Source organism: Myotis lucifugus, unplaced genomic scaffold (genome assembly GCF_000147115.1).
Source record: "Myotis lucifugus unplaced genomic scaffold, Myoluc2.0 scaffold_160, whole genome shotgun sequence".
Classification (NCBI taxonomy): domain Eukaryota; kingdom Metazoa; phylum Chordata; class Mammalia; order Chiroptera; family Vespertilionidae; genus Myotis; species Myotis lucifugus.
In genome coordinates, this window is record NW_005871208.1 from 529,218 (window position 1) to 549,722 (window position 20,505).

Genomic DNA, 20,505 nt, shown 5'->3' on the forward strand with positions numbered 1-20,505 from the left:
GTCAGCATCCCGGGCTCCCCTCTCTCCGGCCACAACAGCAAGAGCAGCATCTCAGCTCAGGGGCCCCGGGCGGTTCCGGGACCCGGGCTCGGAGAACGAGTTCGCGGACGACGAGCACAGCCCCGTGGAGGAGAGCGAGGGCCGCCGCGACTCGCTCTTCATCCCGATCCGCGCCCCGCGAGCGCCGCAGCAGCTACAGCGGCTACAGCGGCTACAGCCAGGGCAGCCGCTCCTCGCGCATCTTCCCCAGCCTGCGGCGCAGCGTGAAGCGCAACAGCACGGTGGACTGCAACGGCGTGGTGTCCCTCATCGGCGGCCCCGGCTCCCACATCGGCGGGCGGCTCCTGCCAGAGGTGAAAATAGATAAGGCAGCTACCGATGACAGTGTAAGGAAGTACACGTATAGACGAGGCTAGGCATGGCCGTGGCCGCTCCCTTCCTCGCCCTGCTCTGCTCCCTCCTGGTCTCTCCCACCCTCTGCCCCCCATTCGTGTTTCTACCCCGCCCCCCCCAAGCCATTTCTCTCCTGTTTGTTTCTATTTCTCTCTTCAGTCCTACCCGCCCCCTTTACTCTCCCTTTCCCTTTTACTTTATTATTTGCTCCATTTCCCCCATCTTTCCTTGTTTCTGATGATTCCTCTTCCTCCATTAACTCCTTCTTTTACTCTGCCTCCTTTTCCTTCTCTCCGTCTTTGGAAGTCTCTATCTGCCTGTCTGTCCCCCCGTCCCCCCCCCCCCCACCTGCTGTGACTGAATGCCTCTGGCCAGCGGACCCTGCCCAGATGGAATGAGAAGCATCGTGCCACCGCCAATGACCAAGTCTGAGCAGGTTTAGAACTACCATTGCTTCTCCCGGCCACGTCCTCGCTCCTCCTAGGGAAACAGCTTGGACTTTAAAGCTCTTATCTTTCCGTTTTAAAAAGCAGTATCGTTTTGAATAATGTTCTAAGGCTCTGCTGCAAGAATAAGAGGTGATTTTTCCAAAGAGGAGTGTGCATACATGCTGCTGAGGTGGGAGATGTACACCAGGGAGAGAAAGGCGAGGAGGGGTTAAGGAAAACACTGCAGACCTGGACCTAGACATCAAAGGGATTGAGATGGAAATAAAGCAAAGGAGAGGGAAATAGACGGTTGGGGCAGGAACACATGGTGTACGGGGGAGGAAGGAAAAGGGAAGCAAAAGATTAATTTTAAATGTAATCAAATGTCAGGCTCTGGAGGAGTTGAATATAATAGCTTCAACTGAATATAATCTCTTGTCTAGGGGTTTGGATAATGGCTCTCCTCTTTGGAAAAACCATCTCTTAACATTTCTTTAAATTCTAAGCTGTTTATACCTTTTTTTTCTAGTTTTAAATTCTTATAACCTCAATGATCCTAATCCTTCCTGTCTCTAATTCCTTAACTTTCCTCAGCCCCTCCTTAGCTGTATAAGTTCCCTGAGATAGCATGTCAGTCTGTTTTGTTCTAACACTTCCGTTTCCTCTAACACAGCATGAAGATAGCCAATCCTTTAACTAGCATGATGCATGTGGGGAGGAAAACTGGACAATCGAGGTTGGAATTATTCAGAATGACCTGTCTTTAGCAGTTGTTGGCTGTATAGAGATTCAAAAGGCAATCAGGGTGTATTTGAAATCATTTCTTTCCCTGCCTTTTTACTTAAAAGCAAAATACTTTCCCCCTTACATTTGTATAGCTCTTTACAAGCTGCAAATTACTTTTACATGTATAATTTAATTTGTTCTGAATAAAAATTCCATAAGGCTGACAAAATGGAGATAGACTATTATTCCTTTTCTTTAGGTGGGGAAGCAGACTCAGAGAATGTGTGCTCCTTGAGGTCACACAGCTCATCACTGATAGAGCCAGAATCTTAGACCTTTCAGAAACCCCAGTCTGTTGTTTCTCAGTTCATTTTAATGTCTTCTCTGCATAGTCGCATAGCCATTGCTCTTCTGGAAAACTGTCTATGGAAAACCAGCAATAATTGCTCTAGCTGGTTTGGCTCAGTGAATAGAGTGTCAGCCTGCGGATGGAAGGGTCCCAAGTTCAATTCCAGTCTAGGGCACGTACCTTTGTTGCAGGCTCAATCTCTGGCCCTGTGTGGGAGGCAACCAATTGATGTGTCTCTCTCACATCGATGTTTCCCTCTCTCTACCTCTCCCCCTCCTTTCACTCTCTTTAAAAGTCAATGGAAAAATATCCTCGTGTGGGGATTAACAAAAAAAAACAAAACAAAAAAAACAAGAAAAAAATCAGCAATATAAGGGACAATAATAATAACAAACAGTGGTTACACAATCCCTTCCAAACCAGATAGTTGGTCAAAATAACTGTTATAGATTATCATCTTTACTTTAAATTTAATTGGTGTTTGATTTTCACTAATTCTATGTCTAGAGGTCAATTTGGGGCTCTACAATTAGATAGATAATTATATTCTCTGAAAAAACAAGCAATGATATCAAAAAGAATGAGGGGTGTCAGCATGGACAGTAAAGTTGGGGCAATTCAGATGCTGAGAACCAAATTAAATATTAATATCCTGGCAGTTCTTAAAAATATTTAATCTCAGTAATACATCTCGTTTTTGCTTTGTAGAGAAGGTATGAGAAAAGGTGCCCAAGAGGGAGTTTGGGCTTCAGCTTACGGCAGATGAGCAGGTTTGGGGGTTTGTTTTTGGTTGGGTTTGGTTAGCAGCTTCTGTTGTACTGTGTGGGAGAGAAATTGGAGAGGCAGCTGGGCAGATGGCTGTGGAACGTAAGGCTTTCTGCACCTCCTTGCATTGTAAAACGACAGAGCTCTGCCTTCGGGGGATGAGGAGCCTACCCACTCAACACCCTGTGAGCACTTAGGAGATGCTTTGCAGTGGTCCCAGGGGATGATGGTGACAGACTTGAGGATTCCCCGGACAAAGCGGTCAGATCCCCAAGTGGCCGGAAGATGAGGTAGGGAGGAGTCTATCATGCCCGAGGGCTTCATAATTAGGAAAAACTATTTTGTTAGAAGCCATAAATAACTTCCTAGTTGTTAATGGCGTGACTAAATATCTAAGTTACATTAATAGGCCAAAAGACAAAACAAAAACAGAATGCATATAGTTTGTGTGTTAGATCTGTATGAAGACAAACTGCATATAGAAAAAAAATGACTAAAATTAACAGTAGTTGCCTTTGGAAGGGGAAAGTACTGTTTTTTGTCTTTCTTACACTTTTCTGTTCTTTCCAGTTTTCTATGGCGGGCATAGTATTTATAGCTACCATATACTGAGATCTTACTACACTCTGCTAAGCACCTCATACGCATGATCTCATTTAATTCTTATAACCACCTTATTCGGTAGGTGTTTTATCCTATTAACAGATGAGACTCAGAGATTGAGTGACTTTTGGAAATGGAACTTGAACCAAGGTCTTCCTGATGCCAAAGAGAACTTCCTGACTGATTAAATATTAGCTCCTTGGGGGAAAAACAATCATTTATCTTAGGACACAATATATTAATAATATCATATGCAGAGCAGGCCAGATGGGCCATTAATACCTTTTTGAGATAGGATATAGCGATTCTTACTCTCAAAACATTTTGGATGTGTCTACAGCCACAGATTAATGTGTCTTCACCTGAACCATTAGAGTGCCCCCAGTTCCATACAAATGCTTTGTGGTTCGATATAGTAGCCGCTGATGGTTTACAAGCAGTCTCACACAATATTAATGTTTAGGCTATGCCACATCTGTGTTTTTTCTTAGAATCAAATTAAGAAATATATTCCTTTTTTAAAAAGACATCCAGCCATCATATCATCAGAGTCTCATCAAAAACTTTGTCACATCTTCATTAATTATTCACTTGTGATTGAGTGGTGATTTTTTTTGATAGTTTAGGAATTTCTACTTTGGTTTTTGGTGAAGCAGAGGATAAGGGGACTTTTCCCATGTCTTCATCTCTGAGATGGAAAAGTAGGTGAGAATCATAGCTCTTCACTCTTTAAGAAGGCAAATGCCACTGACAATCCAAAACCAAACATAGTTCAGAAATTACGACACATTCGCTTGCAAGTGTACAAACATCTCATTTCATGCACATGGCCCCTGCCCTATGAGATAGGTACCCTAGGTGTCTGCATTTCACTGAGGAGGAAACCAAGGCTTAGAACGTACTTGGTTGCACAGTAAGCAGTAGAGTTAGGATTTGAATCTAACTGCAGAGTGTTAACCATTAACCGTTATACTATACTAACTCTAAAGCCCAAGTTTTTTATTTACTTGTGTGATCCTAAAAAATTAACCTCACTAAGCCTATTTCCATACCTGTAATAAAAAGATAAAGGGGCCTTTATTATACGACTATTATGAACATTAAATGTAATAGCATATAAAATGTGAAGCATATTATTGGATCCATTCTTGGTATTCAGGTTCTTCGTATCCAGTTTCTCTTTCTCTCCCTATAATTTGTTGGACGTTTTAGCCCTAAAAAGTAGACAGTAGGGTTTCTGCTGAATTGCCTGCCTTGGAGAGGATGGGGTTCCTTCTGAGATTCTAAAGAAACTTTCTCTGAGAAGGAGAAATAATTGTACAGTTATTTTAAAGCAAAACACTACAAAAGTTAAGAAAGACTTGAACAGAGATAAATGGCTAGGTTCCAAGGCCACTTCTAAAATGCTCTAAATTTTAGCTCCAAGAAAGGTGACTGGACTGGAAGTTAGATTCCCATTATGCATTCCCATGTGAAAGCCATTTAGAATCAATAGCAAGTTGAGCTTCCTTGGGCAGAGCTGTAGAACTTGGGCAGAATCTACTACCTGCAGAGGTTGCAGAATATCTCTTTGAGGACAGCTACAATTTAGGAGGTTGGAAGTCAGTGGCTAGATGTTCTAATAAACTTTGCATTTGGGTTAAGAGAAATGGAACAAATATATACTGGGTTTAAGTTTCAAAGAACAAAAGTAAGGTTCTCAATTTCTTCCTCTGTTGCTGATAGTTTTGCACCAAGGCTCCTTAGAAGCTGAATTTTCCAAAAGCAGAGGCTCCTGACTTTTTCAAAAAGTCATTCATCCTCCTCCTCCTTCCCCAACAAAACGAAACAAAGTAAAGAAAACGCATCTGTACACCTCCATTTGCCAAACACAAAGCCGAAAGGATAGGGAAGAGGTTGGGAAAGTGCCTGTGATCTTTCCTCTGGTCCTCGGGTCTCATCCTCGGTGAGAGAAGCAGGCAGCTGGACCAAAAGCAGAGGTTGACCTCACAGAATCCCGAGCAGATTCTGGGTGGAAGGTGGCTGGGAAGATGCTTCTTTACGTAGGAGGGTGTCTGCTGCAGGTTTTCTTCCCTTCCATTGACTGCAGTCTGACCCGAGAAACAATAGCCCACGTTGTCGGTGGGAATGTAAAATGGTGCAGCCACTTCAGAATATAGTTTGGCAGTTACTAAAAAAAAAAAAATGTAACCATAGAGTTACCATATGACCCAGCAATTGTACTCCTAGAGATATACCCAGGAAAATTGAAAACAGGTGTTTACACAAAAACTTATACGTAAATATTTATAAAATTATTATTCGTAGTAGCCAAAGAGTAGAAACAACCCAAGTGCCCACCAACTGATGGACGGATAAACAAAATGTGATACGTTTCTACAATGGGATATGACTCAGCCATAAAAAGGAATGAAGAATTGATCTGTGCTCCAGCACGGATGGACCTTGAAGAACATTATGCTCACCGGAAGAAGCCAGGCACAAGGGCCACATGTCCTATGATCCCGTTTATATGAAATGTTTAAAGAGGCAAATCCCTAGAGACAGAAAGCAGACTATTGCTTGCAAGGGGCCGGGTAGAGGTGGGGATTGGGATTGTCTGCTAACAGGCACCACGTTTCTCTTTGGGAACGTTCTGGAATCAGATGATAGTGATGATTGTACAGCATTGTAAAAGCCACTGAATTGTACACTTTAAAGTGGTTAAAATGTTGAATTTTTGCTATGTGCATTTTATCTCAAATTTTTTAAAACTGAAAAGAAAGAAATAATATCCAAGTACCTGGACTTGCAGTCCCAATTTTGAAAACCTCACCTAGGGAGGAGGGAGTTGCAGGAACTACCCGCCCATCTTGGTATTCTTTGTTCCCTGATTTTAACAGATTAGATTTTCTTAGTAGTAAAATGTATTTTTCTCCAAATTCTCTCTTATCCACGCCCCCCCCCCTTCCGCTTAGCACTTTTATGTAATGTTCTTTGTAGGCAGCTTTAATTTATATCGTCGTAAGCAGTTAGCAGTGGTGAATATGTTTGCTCTCTATCTCTCCACTAATCAGTCTGATTAATGAATACTGAGAGTTTGCATATACAAACCGAAATGACCCGATCATAGTATAAAATAGAACTTTCACCCACAACTTGCCCAAGAAGCCAACCTCCTATCCACAATAAACAGCCCAGGAAGCCAGCCTGCTTTAACTCAAACTTATAAGAAGCCAAATTTCCATATCTAATGACAATCCAGGGAGCTAAGCAATAACTTCTATAACAATCAGCCCCAAATGTCCATGACTTGATTAAAAACTGACAACTTCCCTAATTTTTGTCCCTGTTCCAACGTAGGACCAACAAAGGAAGCCACATGTGCACCCCGAACAAAGCAGATAGGGTGCCCAGCTTCTAGTCAGCCTGCCTCAGCTGCCCCAGGCCAACAGGCTTTAATCAGGGCATACCGGAAGCCTTCTGTCTCCCACTATGACGCTTTCCGATTCCTTTGCCTGCTTTTGTTGGCTGACTCCCTCACTATGTCAGACAGCATACATAACCTGTGTTTTTCTTGTTTAGTTGATCTTTGTTTATTTCCAAAACACAGATACATTTTATACATATTTACACACTCTGCATTCCATACTCTCCTCTGTAATCAGTACGGCATTAGTACAATGGGTAACCCTCACCCAAGAGTTACCAGAGTTGTGGGTGAAACCAAGGTAGAGAATGAGCTCTGTGACCAGTTGAGGATTACCCCCTAAGCCCTCCTTACCACAAAATTCTCCCAGAAAGTACCCTCATACTCCTTTCTAATCTGGCCCCTCCCCCTTCCAGACAACTACTTCTGACTTGGGTCACCATAGATTAGTTTTCTTTCATTCTTGTGGACTCATACAATATGAAATTTTTATTTGGCTTCTTTCACTCAAAAAGATGTTTTAGAGATACATCCATGTTGTTTTGTGTATCAGTAGTTCATTCCTTGTTATTGATGAGTGGTATTTCATTGTATAAATAAATCATAATTTGTTTGTCCATTTTCCTATTGATGGGCTTCCTTGTATTCCCAGTTTTCAGTAGCATGAATAAGCTTGCCAAGAGCATTCTTGTATAATTCTTTTTGTAGATAAGTATTTTCATTTATATTGGATAGATTTCAACTCACAGTGAAATTTTTGGGTCATATGGTAAATGTATGTTTAGCTTCATGAGAAACTGCCAAACGACTCTCCAAAATAGTTACATCATTCTTTTGTGCACTCGGGGGGTCCCTCAGCCCAGCCTGTGCCCTCTCGCAGTCTGGGACCCCTCGGGGGATGTCCACCTGCTGGCTTAGGCCCACTCCCCAGGGGATTGGGCCTAAGCTGGCAGTCAGACATCCCTCTGGCAGCCCGGGAGCCCTCAGGGGATGTTCACTTGCCAGTAGGGAGCAGGCCTAAGCTGCAGTTGGACATCCTTAGCGCTGCTGAGGAGGCGGGAGAGGCTCCCGCCACCACCACTGTGCTGGCAGCCATCAGCCTGGCTTGTGGCTGAGCAGAGCTCCCACTGTGGGAGTGCACTGACCACCAGGGGGCAGCTCCTGCATTGAGTGTCTGCCCCCTGGTGGTCAGTGTGTGTCATAGTGACCAGTCATTCCCAGTCGTTCTGCTGTTGGGGTCAATTTGCATATTATCCTTTTATTATATAGGATTAACAATGTATTAGAGTTCCAGTTGCTCCACATCCTAGCCAATATGTGGTTGTGTTAATCTTTGATTTTAGCATTTTAGTGAGTATAAAATACGATCTTATTGTCCTTTTAATTTCCATGATGATGAGCATTTTTTCATGTGCTTATTGGCTTCTTATATCTTCTTTTGTTAATTGCTTATTCAAATATTTTGCCCATTTTAACTGAGCTGTTCTTTTTATTATTGATTTATTAGCTTTTTATATGCTATGGATATAAATCCTTTATCATTTATATAAATTTTTAATTTTGATGAAGTCCAATGTATCAGTTTTTTCCCCTTTTATGATATTTTTTGCATCTGCCTGAGAAATCTTTGCCAATCCCTAAGATTGTGAAGATATTTTCCTTCTATAAGCTTTATAGTTCTGGGTTTTACATTCAGGTCTCTGATTCAGCTCAAATTAATTTTTGTGTATGGAACTACATAGGAGTGGACCTGGGTGGATATCCAGTTTTTTAGTACTATTTGTTAAAAAGACTTTCCTATCTCCATTGAATTGATTTGACTCCTTGGTCAAAATCAATTGATGTAGTAGGTGTGGGTCTATTTCTGTATTCTATTTCTATTCCCTTGATCTATTTATCTATGCTTATACCAATACTACATTTGTCTTAATTATTGTAACTTTATTACTCTTGAAATGAGACAGTGTAAGCTCTCCAAATAAAAAATATTTTAAAATATTATTAAGTAATCTTTTAGGAGATATTTTTGCTATTCTAGATAATATTTCAAAAGATTTTCCTATTCTAGATCCTTTGTATGTTTTTATATATTTTAGAATCATCTTGTTAATTTCTTCAAAAAAGTGGAGAATTTTGATACTGATTGCACTGAATCTAGAGGTCAATTTGGGAAGAATGAGCATCTTAATTATATTGAGTATTCCAATCTATGAGTATATTTCTTCACTTATTTAACTCTTCTCAAGTTTCTCTCAGCAAAGTTGAATAGTTTGTAGTGGGGGGTTTGTATATCTTTTCTAGATTTATTTCTTGGTATTTATATTTTTTGTAATTTTTTAAAAATCATGAAATGATAATTCTTAGACAGCATTTTCATTAATTTTGTTTTTAATATTATTGCAATTAAAGCCTGAAGAATTTATATCTTGTTATATCCAGCAAGACCAGAAAATATTAAGATATAATTAGTACCAGAGCTACATTAAATGCAATTTCATCCTTCCTTGAAGTATCAGTTGGTCTATTACATCGTACCGTATCTTAGGGATCAGTATTAAGAAGATTATCTACCACGTACTACAATTTTTCAGAAGGGCAATTCAATAAAAATCGAGACTCAATAAATGCCAGAAATAAGAGTGTGCATTGAATGGGGTCATTCATTGTTCGTTTTTAGACGATTGTCCTTTTTAAAATGTAGTAGTTTATCTGATTTATTAGATGTTGTGACTATCAGGCTGGAAATTTTAACCAAAAGTGGCTTCTCAAGGAAATATACCTCATATGACCTGAGGCAAGGGTTAACTAGTCATTCTTACATATACAGATGTTTGTAAATAATGAGTCAGGAATTGCCAAGAAAATAGTGCTTTTTCCTTTCTATTTCTTCTGCAGCTCTGCCAAACAAAACTGTAAGGTAAACCAGATGTCTGAATCAGTGAAAATTTGATGAAACATTGTGATGAGATAAATTATAATCTGCCAGAAATTTTCTTCTGTATGGTCCTTAAAATCTGAACATATAAGAACAGAAAGGCTTTCTGATGTACCTCTCCAGAGATAATTATTTTCTTTTTAAAACTGGTAGGATCACTCTGGTATGGATCAGACAGATACTTCTCTGGCTTCATACAAACATGTCTCTTCCTTGGCCGTCAGTGATGGTGACTTTCTCTGCCCTGTGATCCTCACCAGGGAAGGGGCAGCTGACTTTAGGTGGATAACGTGTTAAAGTGGACAACATGGTTACTAGAAAGCTAGGTTATAAGCCATCCCATTGAGCCTGATCTGATGTAGAATATTCAGGTTGGCACAAAGAACACAAGCAAGGAATACGAAGAAACCATCTACTGTAATCTAATTGACATCATGAGGAGCCAGTGGTATATTGACCACTATGGAGCATGTAAAAATATTTTGTATAACAATTTGATGGTACTTTCTGCACTTTTTATTTCGTTGGGGATTTGAACCATGCAGGTTAACTCATAAAATAAAATTTTAAAAAGACAAGATCAACACATATGATGCAATATATTTAATTAAACTAGCTAAACCTTACCTGCTTCTTTACAGTGGCTTGGAGGAGATTTGGGGTAGAACTTGTTAACATTCAGTTAGGCCCAGATTTGGCATTTGGAAGCAACAGTTTGGTAGAGTGATGGTGCTCCTACACATGGAGGAAACAGTATTTGTAACTCTCAGTGTGATTAGGGACATGGCCCTTAATGAAATTTCAAATGGAGGTGAATTTGACTTATTCTATGGTGTGGTCCAATTCTAGTCAAATGCTGCGGATATGAGACTAGGCCAGGAAAATTCAGGGTCTACTTCTGATGGCATTGCCCCAGGGGACCTGGTCTTTCTATTCTATGTTTGGAATTAAGCAGATGAGGTATTTGGGTCCCAGCCAGACTCGAGTTCATTGTAGATTTGTACAAACTTAAATGACTTGGTCTTGTCATCTATAGACGTAAGGATAGTCCGTGGCTAACTTATAGCATTCTGCTTCTTGAGGTCAATAGGATTGAGTGTAGGATTAAAGTAAGAAATTTAAGGAAGAGCATATGTTTCTGCTCACAGTCTGGATTATTGATCTGGTAAGGCCCAGCCTGAATGTTTATATGACTACTCACCCCATTTGCTTTTTTCTTTTTTCAGGGTACAACTGAAGTGGAAATTAAGAAGAAAGGTCCTGGATCTCTCTTAGTTTCCATGGAGCAACTGGCCTCCTATGGGCGGAAGGACAGGATAAACAGTATACTGAGTGTTGTTACAAATACACTAGTAGAAGGTATGTGCCCTGTGATGTCAGTCCACGCTGCTGAGATACAAATATGTAGTGTGCTTGATAAATATAATCCCTGCCCCTTGGTCTGAGTTTTGCAAAAATTGCCTCTAAGCTTTAGGAATAGTGTGCTGGTCACAGAAACCAGCATCCCAAGTCTGCATGCAGAGAATCCAATAAGGACTTCAAAGTTGCTGCCAGCATGGTGCACAGACAGATAATAAGTGTGAAAGAGTGACTAAGTGTGAGCTAGAAGATCTGAAGAAGTCTCTGTAATTGTCATCACGAGGAGCCAGTGGGGTGATGTAAGGCATAAAGGAATATAGACTGAAGAGCTGTGAAGATAAAGTATGATGGAACCCCATCACCCCAAAACATACCTTCTTCTTTTCCTTTTCAGCTACTTACAACGCTTGTGGTTTTCCCTTAAGGATGACTGTACTGTGCATTTCGATTGCGCCTAATTCTGCCTCTCTTCAAGCACCCTCATATAGCCGCCATGAATACATTTGATGTGTGAATAGATGCGCTGAAACCCCTCTTCTCCAGCCCTGTGCCACCGACAGAGCAGCCACTGTTGAATTGTAGCATGCCTGCAGTGACCTCGGCATTAGGTGGCTCCTCCATGACGCAGTGGGCATGCTCAGGAGCACCTGCGAGAGCTCCAGTTCCCACCGTCCCCAGCAAGTGCTAGCTTTCCATCCAATTGGGGTCTGCATCCCAGGCTCCTTTCTTTAGAGGTCGATTCAGTGGCGAAGTTTTCTCTCACCAGTTCTGATTGATTCTGTATGAATCTTCTTCATTTGATTCGTGTTGATTTAGTTGACTTGTCCCATTATAGATCCAGCTTTTTTTCCCCAATTACAGTTGGCATACAGTATTAGTTTCAGCTATTCTACATAGTGATTAGACATTACACAACTTACAGAGTGATCACCTGATAAGTCTAGTACCCATCTGACACCATCCTTAGTTATTTCAACTTATTGACTATATTCCCTATGCTGCACTTACATCCCCATGACTGTTTTTACAACTGGCATTTTGTACTTCTTAATCCCTTCACCTTTTTTCACTCAGTGCCCCAACCCCAGTCCCATCCAGCAACCATCAGTTCGTTTTAGGTACCTATGAGTTTGTTTCTGTTTTGTTTATTCATTTATTTGGTTGTTTAGATTCCACATATAAGTGGAAATATATGGTATTTGTCTTTCTCTGTCTGGTTTCTTTCACTTAGTATAACACCCTTAAGATCCATCCATTTTGTTGCAGACGGCAAGATTTCCTTCTTTATTATGGCTGAGTAATATTCCGTTGTATATATGTACCACAACTTCTTTATCCATTCTGTTACAGACTATTCTTGAGGCCTCAAATTGCCTTCCTTCAGAGTTCAAACACCAGACTAACCCAACCATAGCCAGAGTCTCAGATATCAGGAGACTCAAAATAATCCTGGTGTCTTTGAGACAAGTTATTTTTTGAGTCATTGAGTCATTTAAGACCAATACCACTTAGTGAGTGTGTGTGTGTGTGTGTGTGTGTGTGTGTGTGTGTGTGTGTGTGTTGGGCCGGGGCGTCTGCGGTGAAGGGAGAATCCCCAGAAAGGATCTCCCTTGAAGTGTTTACAAGGAGCTACACTTTCCCCTGCCTAATCTGGAGAATATATCAGGTAAAAACAATACCGAACCTACTGCTTTCAGCCACCTGAACAACTTCAGTGATTCCTGTTTCCTTTCCATCCCATCAGGGTCCTTGCCGATAGAACATATTTAAGCTCTTTGTAGCTTATACTTAAGGTTGCAGGTGATAACTGCAGATCATTTCAAGATAAGAAACACTAGTTTAAGAACCTTGGCTAATTTTATTCTTCACTTGAACACCAAGACAAGATTTATCTGAGTATCTATGGCAGCTGAGAAAGAAAACTAACGACCTCTAATAGGCATATTTTATTATTGGCAAAGACATTCAGAGCAGAACTATCGAAGCAATGCAGCAATTTTTTATTGATTACCTCGGTGACCTAGCACAGGGTTTGGCAGAAGTAGATGCTCAGAAATGCTTGTTGAACTGAATCTTGCTGAGCTTGGAGTGGTGGGGAGTGTTGGTGTGGCAGGGTTTCTGCTGGAGACCTAGTACTTTTGTCCCTGTACTGAGTTAGATCTAAATCATTGGAGCTTTACTGCCTTTCTCTACTCCCTTATTTTCCTGTTCTCCCTCTCCTCTTCTTTATCTTTCTGTTCTGCTCTACTCATTCTCCACCCACCAGCACACACATAAAATAATAATAATAACAACAACAACAACAACAACCCTGGCCAATGTAGCTCAGTGGTAGAGCATCAGCCCATGCACCGAAGGGTCACTGGTTTGTATCTGAGCTGCAGGTTCGTTCCCCCACCCTGCTCTGGGTGGGCGCAGGAGGCAACCAATGGATGTATCTCTCTCACATCGATGTTTCTCTCCCTCTCTTCCTCTCTGTCTCTCTCTCTCTCTCTCTCTCTCTCTCTCTCTCTCTCTCTCCCTCCCTCCCTCCCTCCCTCCCCTCCTCCTCCTCTTTTCCTTCCACTCTCTTTAAAAAAAATACCAATAGAAAAAATATCCTTGGGTGAGGATTAAAGAAAAAAAAATAGATGCAAGGGTAGCTCAGAGGAGATGACTGTAATTGTGTTCCTGGGTAAGAGGCCATTCCAGTTCATTTCCCCTTTTCTAAGCCCTGAAGTTCACATCACTTTTACCTTTACTGCCTGTTCCTGCTCAAACATTCCTCCTATCCCCTCTCCTAGTAGTTGACTCCCTTTGTTAAAACTGATGAGACAACTGCTGTAAGCAAAGAACGATGAATGGCTGGAGCTGAATAATGTGAAGAGGGAATTATGGACCTTAAGAAAGATCATTCCTGTTTGACCGCTGGTCCCTCTGGATTAATGGTCGCTAGATCGCTACAGTGTGAAAAGCTAGCATTGAATGAATAATTGTTCCTGCTTTCCAGACCTTCAGTTAGGAAGCCCTGACATTTTAACCCAAGTATTAAAATTATTATTATTTAAAATCAAAGAAACAGGCTCCTACCTACCTGTTTAAAACTACAGTGGAGCCCTAATGGTTTGGCTCAGTGGATAGAGCATTGGCCTGTGGACCAAAGGGTTCCGGGTTTGATTCCAGTCAAGGGTGCATACCTAGTACCTTGGTTGCAGGCTCCTCCCTGGCCCAGGCCCTGGTCAGGGCGTGTGCAGTAGGCAACCAATAGATGTGTTTCTCTCACATCAATATTTCTCTCTCTCTCTCTCTCTCTCTCTCTCTCTCTCTCTCTCTCTCTCTCTCATCAATGGAAAAATATCCTCGGATGAGGATAAAAAATATTTTTTAATAAATAAAACCACAGTGGAGAATTCCAGAATTCTGTAAATAATGAGAAAGTCCTGCCTGCTCTGCCTCACCCCTATCCGGTTGCAGACATGCTCACCAGGATCCAATAAACTCAGCAGAATTCAGTCAGGGGAGCCATCAGCTTTGGGGATATTTCAAAGGCCTGGAGGTGGGGTGTAGGCAGAGAGTAGTGTAGTTTCACTTCTCAAAGCAGAAAAGCCCTGGGAGAAGGAAGGGGAGAGAGTAGGTAAAGTAAGAATGAGGCCGTAGTGATGGTACTTGGCATTACTTATTCTCAGGTTAAACAGTTTGAAACACTCCCCTTTAGAGGTAGCTGGCTGTAGCTATTGCTGCCACAAATGACTTACTCATTCTTTTTTTTAAATATATATAATATATTTTTACTAGAGGCCCAGTGCATGAAATTTGTGCATGGGTAGGGTCCCTTAGCCTGGCCAGCAATCAGGGCCAATCGGGGCCTTAGGGCTGCTGGCTGCCACCCGGGGCCTTCCTTCCCTGGCTACCGGCCAGGGCCTTTCTTCATTCTGTGCTGCCCCCTGGTGGTCAGCACACATCATAGCGAGTGATCGAACTCCTGGTCGAACTCCCGAGGGGACACTTTGCATATTAGCCTTTTATATATATAGATTGATTTCAGAGAGGAAGAGAGAGGGAGGGAGAGATAGAAACATCAATGATAAGAGAGAATCATTGATCGGCTGCCTCCTACATGCCCCCTACTGGGGATCGAGCCTGCAACCCGGGTATGTGCCCTTGACCAGAATTGAACCCGGGACCCTTCAGTCTGCAGGCCGACACTCTCTCCACTGAGCCCAACCAGCTAGGGCAGTGGTCGGCAAACTGCAGCTCACGAGCCACATGCAGCTCTTTGGCCCCTTGAGTGTGGCTCTTCCCAAGCCTTAGGAGTACCCTAATTAAGTTAATAACAATGTGCTTACCTATATAGTTTAAGTTTAAAAAATTCGGCTCTCAAAAGAAATTTCAATCGTTGTACTGTTGATATTTGTCTCTGTTGACTAATGAGTTTGCTGACCACTGAGCTAGGGCATACTTACTCATTCTTTTATTCAACTGACAAACGTCAAGTGTCAGCACAGTCACTTCTCTGGCATCTCTCTGCCTTTCCGGTGCAGTGGTTAGCTCTGTGAGGATGGGGACTCGCGTTCATCAGCGTTTTCCCAGTGCCTCGCAAACTACAGGTGCATAAACATGGTTGAATTGAGAGAAGCTCCTGCCTTCAGAAACCTCATGGTCTGCCAATGCCACCATCTCGGTGGAATTATGAGGCCCTTTCTGGAAACAATTCCCAGTAGCCCTGAAGTTGAGACCTGCAGTACCCTCTCTGAAAACGTCCAGGAGCAAGGTAAGGAAACCCCACAAACCTTTGGACATCTCATCCCCCGTGTTAACTCATTCCTCCAAATCAGTTACTTCCCCTATTCCAGGCACGTGAGGCCAGTAAGTTTGCAAAGTTGTGAGTTACTTTATACACTTCCTTATTCACCTAGTGATCTTTTCTAGTTCCTAACATTCTACATTGTCTTACTTTTGGTGAAATGAAAAAAATCCTGAAGATCTACCCTTTGCTCAGTAAAGGTGGTTAAGAGATATCTTGTATCCCTCTAGGAATCTTCTTGGTGCCCCACAGGGCAGAGAAACCCCTCTTTGCTGTCTGGTAAAGACTTGGAGCCTAGTCTATATATATAAAAACCTAAGTGACCGTTATGACCAGAACAACTGGTTGACCAGTCGCTATGATGCGCACTGACCACCAGGAGACAGGTGCTCAATGCAGGAGCTGTCCCCTGGTGGTCAGTGCACGTCCACAGCCAACCTCCGCTGCCCCTGGCCAGCAAACCTCCCTTGGTCCCTCCCCCAATCCAGCAGGCCCCAGCAGCAGCCAGTAGGCCCCAGCAGCAGCCAGCAGGCCCCGGCTGGCCTGGCCCCAATAGGCCTTGATTGCTGGCCAGACTTAGGGACCCCACTCGTGCACGAATTTCGTGCACTGGGCCTCTAGTTCGTTATAAAACATTACAATTGTGTCAACTGTCAGAAATGTGAACAGTAGCTGCTTCAACCTCCACGTGCATGCTGTGCTGGTGAGCAGCAGACATTTGGAGATGGGAGGAGGTAAAAAAAGAAACGGAACCAGATTTCCAAATATGTACTACAAGAATTTATGGAAATAAGAGAACCTTTTCATTTTCTTTCTTTTAAGGGGGGGGGGGGGAGAAAACTAAATTTACCTTGGAAACGGAGGGAGTTCTATGAGGAAGAAGCCAAAGCAAATTTTCTTCACAGACTTCCTTTCCCACGCAGACTCCCACGTGGCGCTTACTGTGGCCCTTAAATCTGAAAAACCAAGGCAACCATTTTCTTAGCAACCAGGGAGCCAATCAGAAACCCAGCAAAGCACCCCATCTAAAATAAAGCCATCACCACAGGCACCATCCAACTGGTTGGAAAAGGGAAAGTAGACTAATTGAAGGTTTCCATCTTGTTGGTGGTAAAATGTTGGGAAACTTTCCTTTATTCCATGAATGATTTGGTTTTGTCAGAAGAATTGGGCAGGGGTGGTGGGGGGGTGCCATTATAGCCAACTCTCTAGAACCAATACCGTGCCTCTAAGGATTATCATGCTGACAGGTTTGCAAAGTTATATCTCCTAACATTCTCCAGGATCAAGATCCTTGGACTTTCAGAATCCTAGCTATTATATTTCACACTCAATTTGGGGAGAGCTTTGTTCTGTACGGCCTCGTGCCCAGGTGGTTGTGGCTGCCAGCTGAATGGCTCTCTGCCTTTAGGGTCTAAGCATCCTTTTTGGTCTTTGCTTTATAAACGACCTTAGAGATCATCTAGTTCAGTGATTTTCAGTCTGTGTTTATCAGAGTCCTAGGATTAGGGAAGTCCCTCAGGAAAGGAATAAGTCAATTGGACTGGCTCCAAGCTCCTCTTCTTGTCTCAACTAGAGCAATTCCTGGTTTATGTATTTTCCATATGGGGGCTTCCATAAAATCATGTTTGGAAGAAAACAGGTTCTGTTTCTAAAAGAGACAAACAGAAGGAGAGGGATAAGACGAAAGAAGGAGAGGAAGAAAAAGGAAAGAAGAAAGAGACCAAGGGAAGGAGAGGGGAAGAAGATGAAGCGAAAAGGAAAGGATGGAAGTGGGAAAGGCTAAGAGAGGACGAGGAAGGACGAGGAGAGATGAGAAGGGGGAAGGAAGGGAGAAAAGGGAAAAGGAATGTAACTACATTTCTTACTGAATTATGAATTGTAAACTCACTGACTTATACTTCTTTGGAACATAAGAACACATGGTGGCGTGGTTGATGATGCTGATCCTGCTATAAAGATAATAACAATAGCAAATACTTCAGCAGCACTTAGTATATGCTAGGGCAGCTGTTCTCACCTGGTGTGCCAAAGCACACTGGTGCACCGCAAGAGTTTTTAAAACATGCAATATCTAACTGTTTAATCAGGGGTACTGACCTCTTTTCCCTTAGATTGTCAAATTAAAAAATGACAACAGCCAACACAACGATAACTGTCCAGTGTGAATGAATCAAAATTATACCTTTTTTTTTGGTCAGATCAGAAAAATATATATAATTTGGTGTACCACAGAATTTTAGTCATTGGCTTATGTGTACCATGAGATGAAAATCATTGTTCTAGGGCAGCGGTTCTCAACTTGTGGGTCACGACCCCTTTGGGGGTCGAACAACCCTTTCACAGGGGTCGCCGAAGACCATCGGAAAACACATATATAATTACATATTGTTTTTGTGATGAATCACTATGCTTTAATTATGTTCAGTTTGTAACAATGAAATTGGGGGTCACCACAACATGAGGAACTGTATTAAAGGGTCGCGGCATTAGGAAGGTTGAGAACCATTGTTCTAGGGTCTTCTGAGGCACTTTAATTTAGCTCATTTAATTCTCACAGGAAATTGAAATCACTCGCTCAAGTTCCCACAGTTAAGTGTTGAAGCCAGTTGAGATTCCAGAGGCTAAGCTCCTGACTGCTCTGCGTGCTCCCAAAACAGATGGGTTGAATTTTGTTTATAACTAGATCATCATTATTAACAGGGAAGTGACCTGGTACTGATCCTGCCTCCTCTCTCCTTTGAGAAGGAAAACCGAGGGACCCAAGGGAGAGTCTGCACTTTGTCCTCATGTGATCACGGCGATGATGCCCCGTGAGGATCTGCAGCTGTCTCCTTTGTCCCCACACTGGGATTGAGGGGCCACTTTTGTTCTTTACTCCCTGCAGAGCTGGAAGAGTCCCAGAGGAAGTGCCCGCCGTGCTGGTATAAATTCGCCAATACGTTCCTCATCTGGGAGTGTCACCCCTACTGGATAAAACTGAAAGAGATTGTGAACTTGATCGTTATGGACCCTTTTGTGGACTTGGCCATCACCATCTGCATCGTCCTGAATACACTGTTCATGGCGATGGAGCACCATCCTATGACGCCACAATTCGAACATGTCTTGTCTGTGGGGAATCTGGTAAGACAGAGCGCCATCTCCCAGTTTTGTGATCTGAACATGTGCTGCCTGTAGAACGTGTTTTTCTGATACTGAAAGCAGGGGTTTGGTTGAAGAGAAAGTAATAGTTAATTGGAAGGCAAATGCTCCCACATATGCCGCGGGCCCAAGCCGCTTCTGCTCACTGTTGTGACCCCTGGGCTGCTTCCTCCTCCTGCAGAATCGAGAAGATGTCCGTCCGCTAGGAGCTGCTGGCAGAAAGCCAGCTGTGGTGATGGAATGGGAGGCATGGCACAGGCTTCAGCAGCCTGAGCCAAGGACTTCCGGGTTCTCCTCGTTCTGCTTCTCACATTGATTCCTGCATTGGTCCAGCAAATCCCTTCCCCTCTCACCCTCAGTGACAACCACCACACAATAGGGGAGCTCTTTAGTGCATCCAGTGTAACTGTAAATTGGCCTGCACAGTCATATTCATACCCAGATGGGGACTGTCTCGGGGACATTTTTAACTCCAGGCTGGCTTCCCCTCCAGTCCAACTTCTGGGCTGGCATCCAGTTTCCATTAGTTGATCCGTGCCAAGTTTATTTTAATGTTAGCTTAATCTTATATGTCATTTATGATATTAATTAGAAGATAATATACACTTTTAAAAAATAGATTACACAACGGATTCTGAGGTCAAGTAGTTGTGATTTGGGGATTATCTGTTTTACTTCTTTGGTGCAAAAATCAGGAGTTGGTTGAATTTTATAGATAGTAAAGAATTAGTTGGAAAGAATCCTCTAGGTCGTCCGGGCCTCTTTATTCTGTAGGAGTCGTGCCATAGGCATGTCTAATCTTTTGTTACCATTTAATTTGAGCATAATCTCTGCCTGGTATATGTTTTTTTCTCCTCCCTTCCTGCCTTCCTCACCCTTCCTGTCCTCCAACTTCTCACCCTCCCTCTCCCTATCCTTCCCTCCCTCCCTTCACCTCTGCCTCACTCTCTATCTCTTTCTCTGCCTGTCTCTGTCTCACACATAAATACACTCACACACACACGCACACACACACACACGCTTCCGCCTTAAGTCCTAGTACACTATTAAAGCGTTATAACATCGTGTTGAGTTCTGATTCTGAAAACACATGTGGCAAGAGCGATCCTTTGAGTCCGTTGAGTTCCCTGGTACACACCCAAGATGATTCTGTGGTCTGTCCAGTTTCCATGTCTAGGTTAGCTCACTGCTTGATGTGAACTCATATGCAGCCTGATGAAATACCCATAGTCTTTTTTTTTAATCCTCACCTGAGGAGTGAGGATATTTTTTCCATTGAGTTTTAGAGAGAGTGGAAGGGAACGGGGGAGGTGGTATGTGGGGGCAGGGACGGAGAAGAGAAACACTGATGTGTTAGATGTTTCTAACATGGGTTGATTGCCTCCCACTCATGCCCTGACCAGGGCCGGGGATTGAACCTGCAACTGAGGTACATGCCCTTGACGGGGAATTGACCTGTCCAAGGCCCAACGCCCTAACCACTGAGGAAACTGGCCAGGGCTGAAATACCCATAGTCTTGAACTATGTCCAGGAAATGTGCTCACTGGCTCTGAAAGGTGCCTCAGGTGAGCTTGCTGTATAACTAGCTGGCCGTCAAGCAGAATTTTGAG

At 42.7% G+C, this 20,505-nt stretch overlaps 1 protein-coding gene across 1 annotated transcript in view; it reads left to right on the top strand.

Annotated features, from left to right (window-relative positions):
* SCN8A (sodium voltage-gated channel alpha subunit 8) overlaps positions 1-20,505 on the top strand; it is a 121,298-nt gene that overhangs the window by 58,367 nt on the left and 42,426 nt on the right. Inside the window, 5 exon segments of the mRNA XM_023759654.1 lie at positions 6-50; positions 52-175; positions 177-353; positions 10,835-10,967; positions 18,638-18,876. Coding sequence (XP_023615422.1) covers positions 6-50; positions 52-175; positions 177-353; positions 10,835-10,967; positions 18,638-18,876 — 718 coding nt within the window.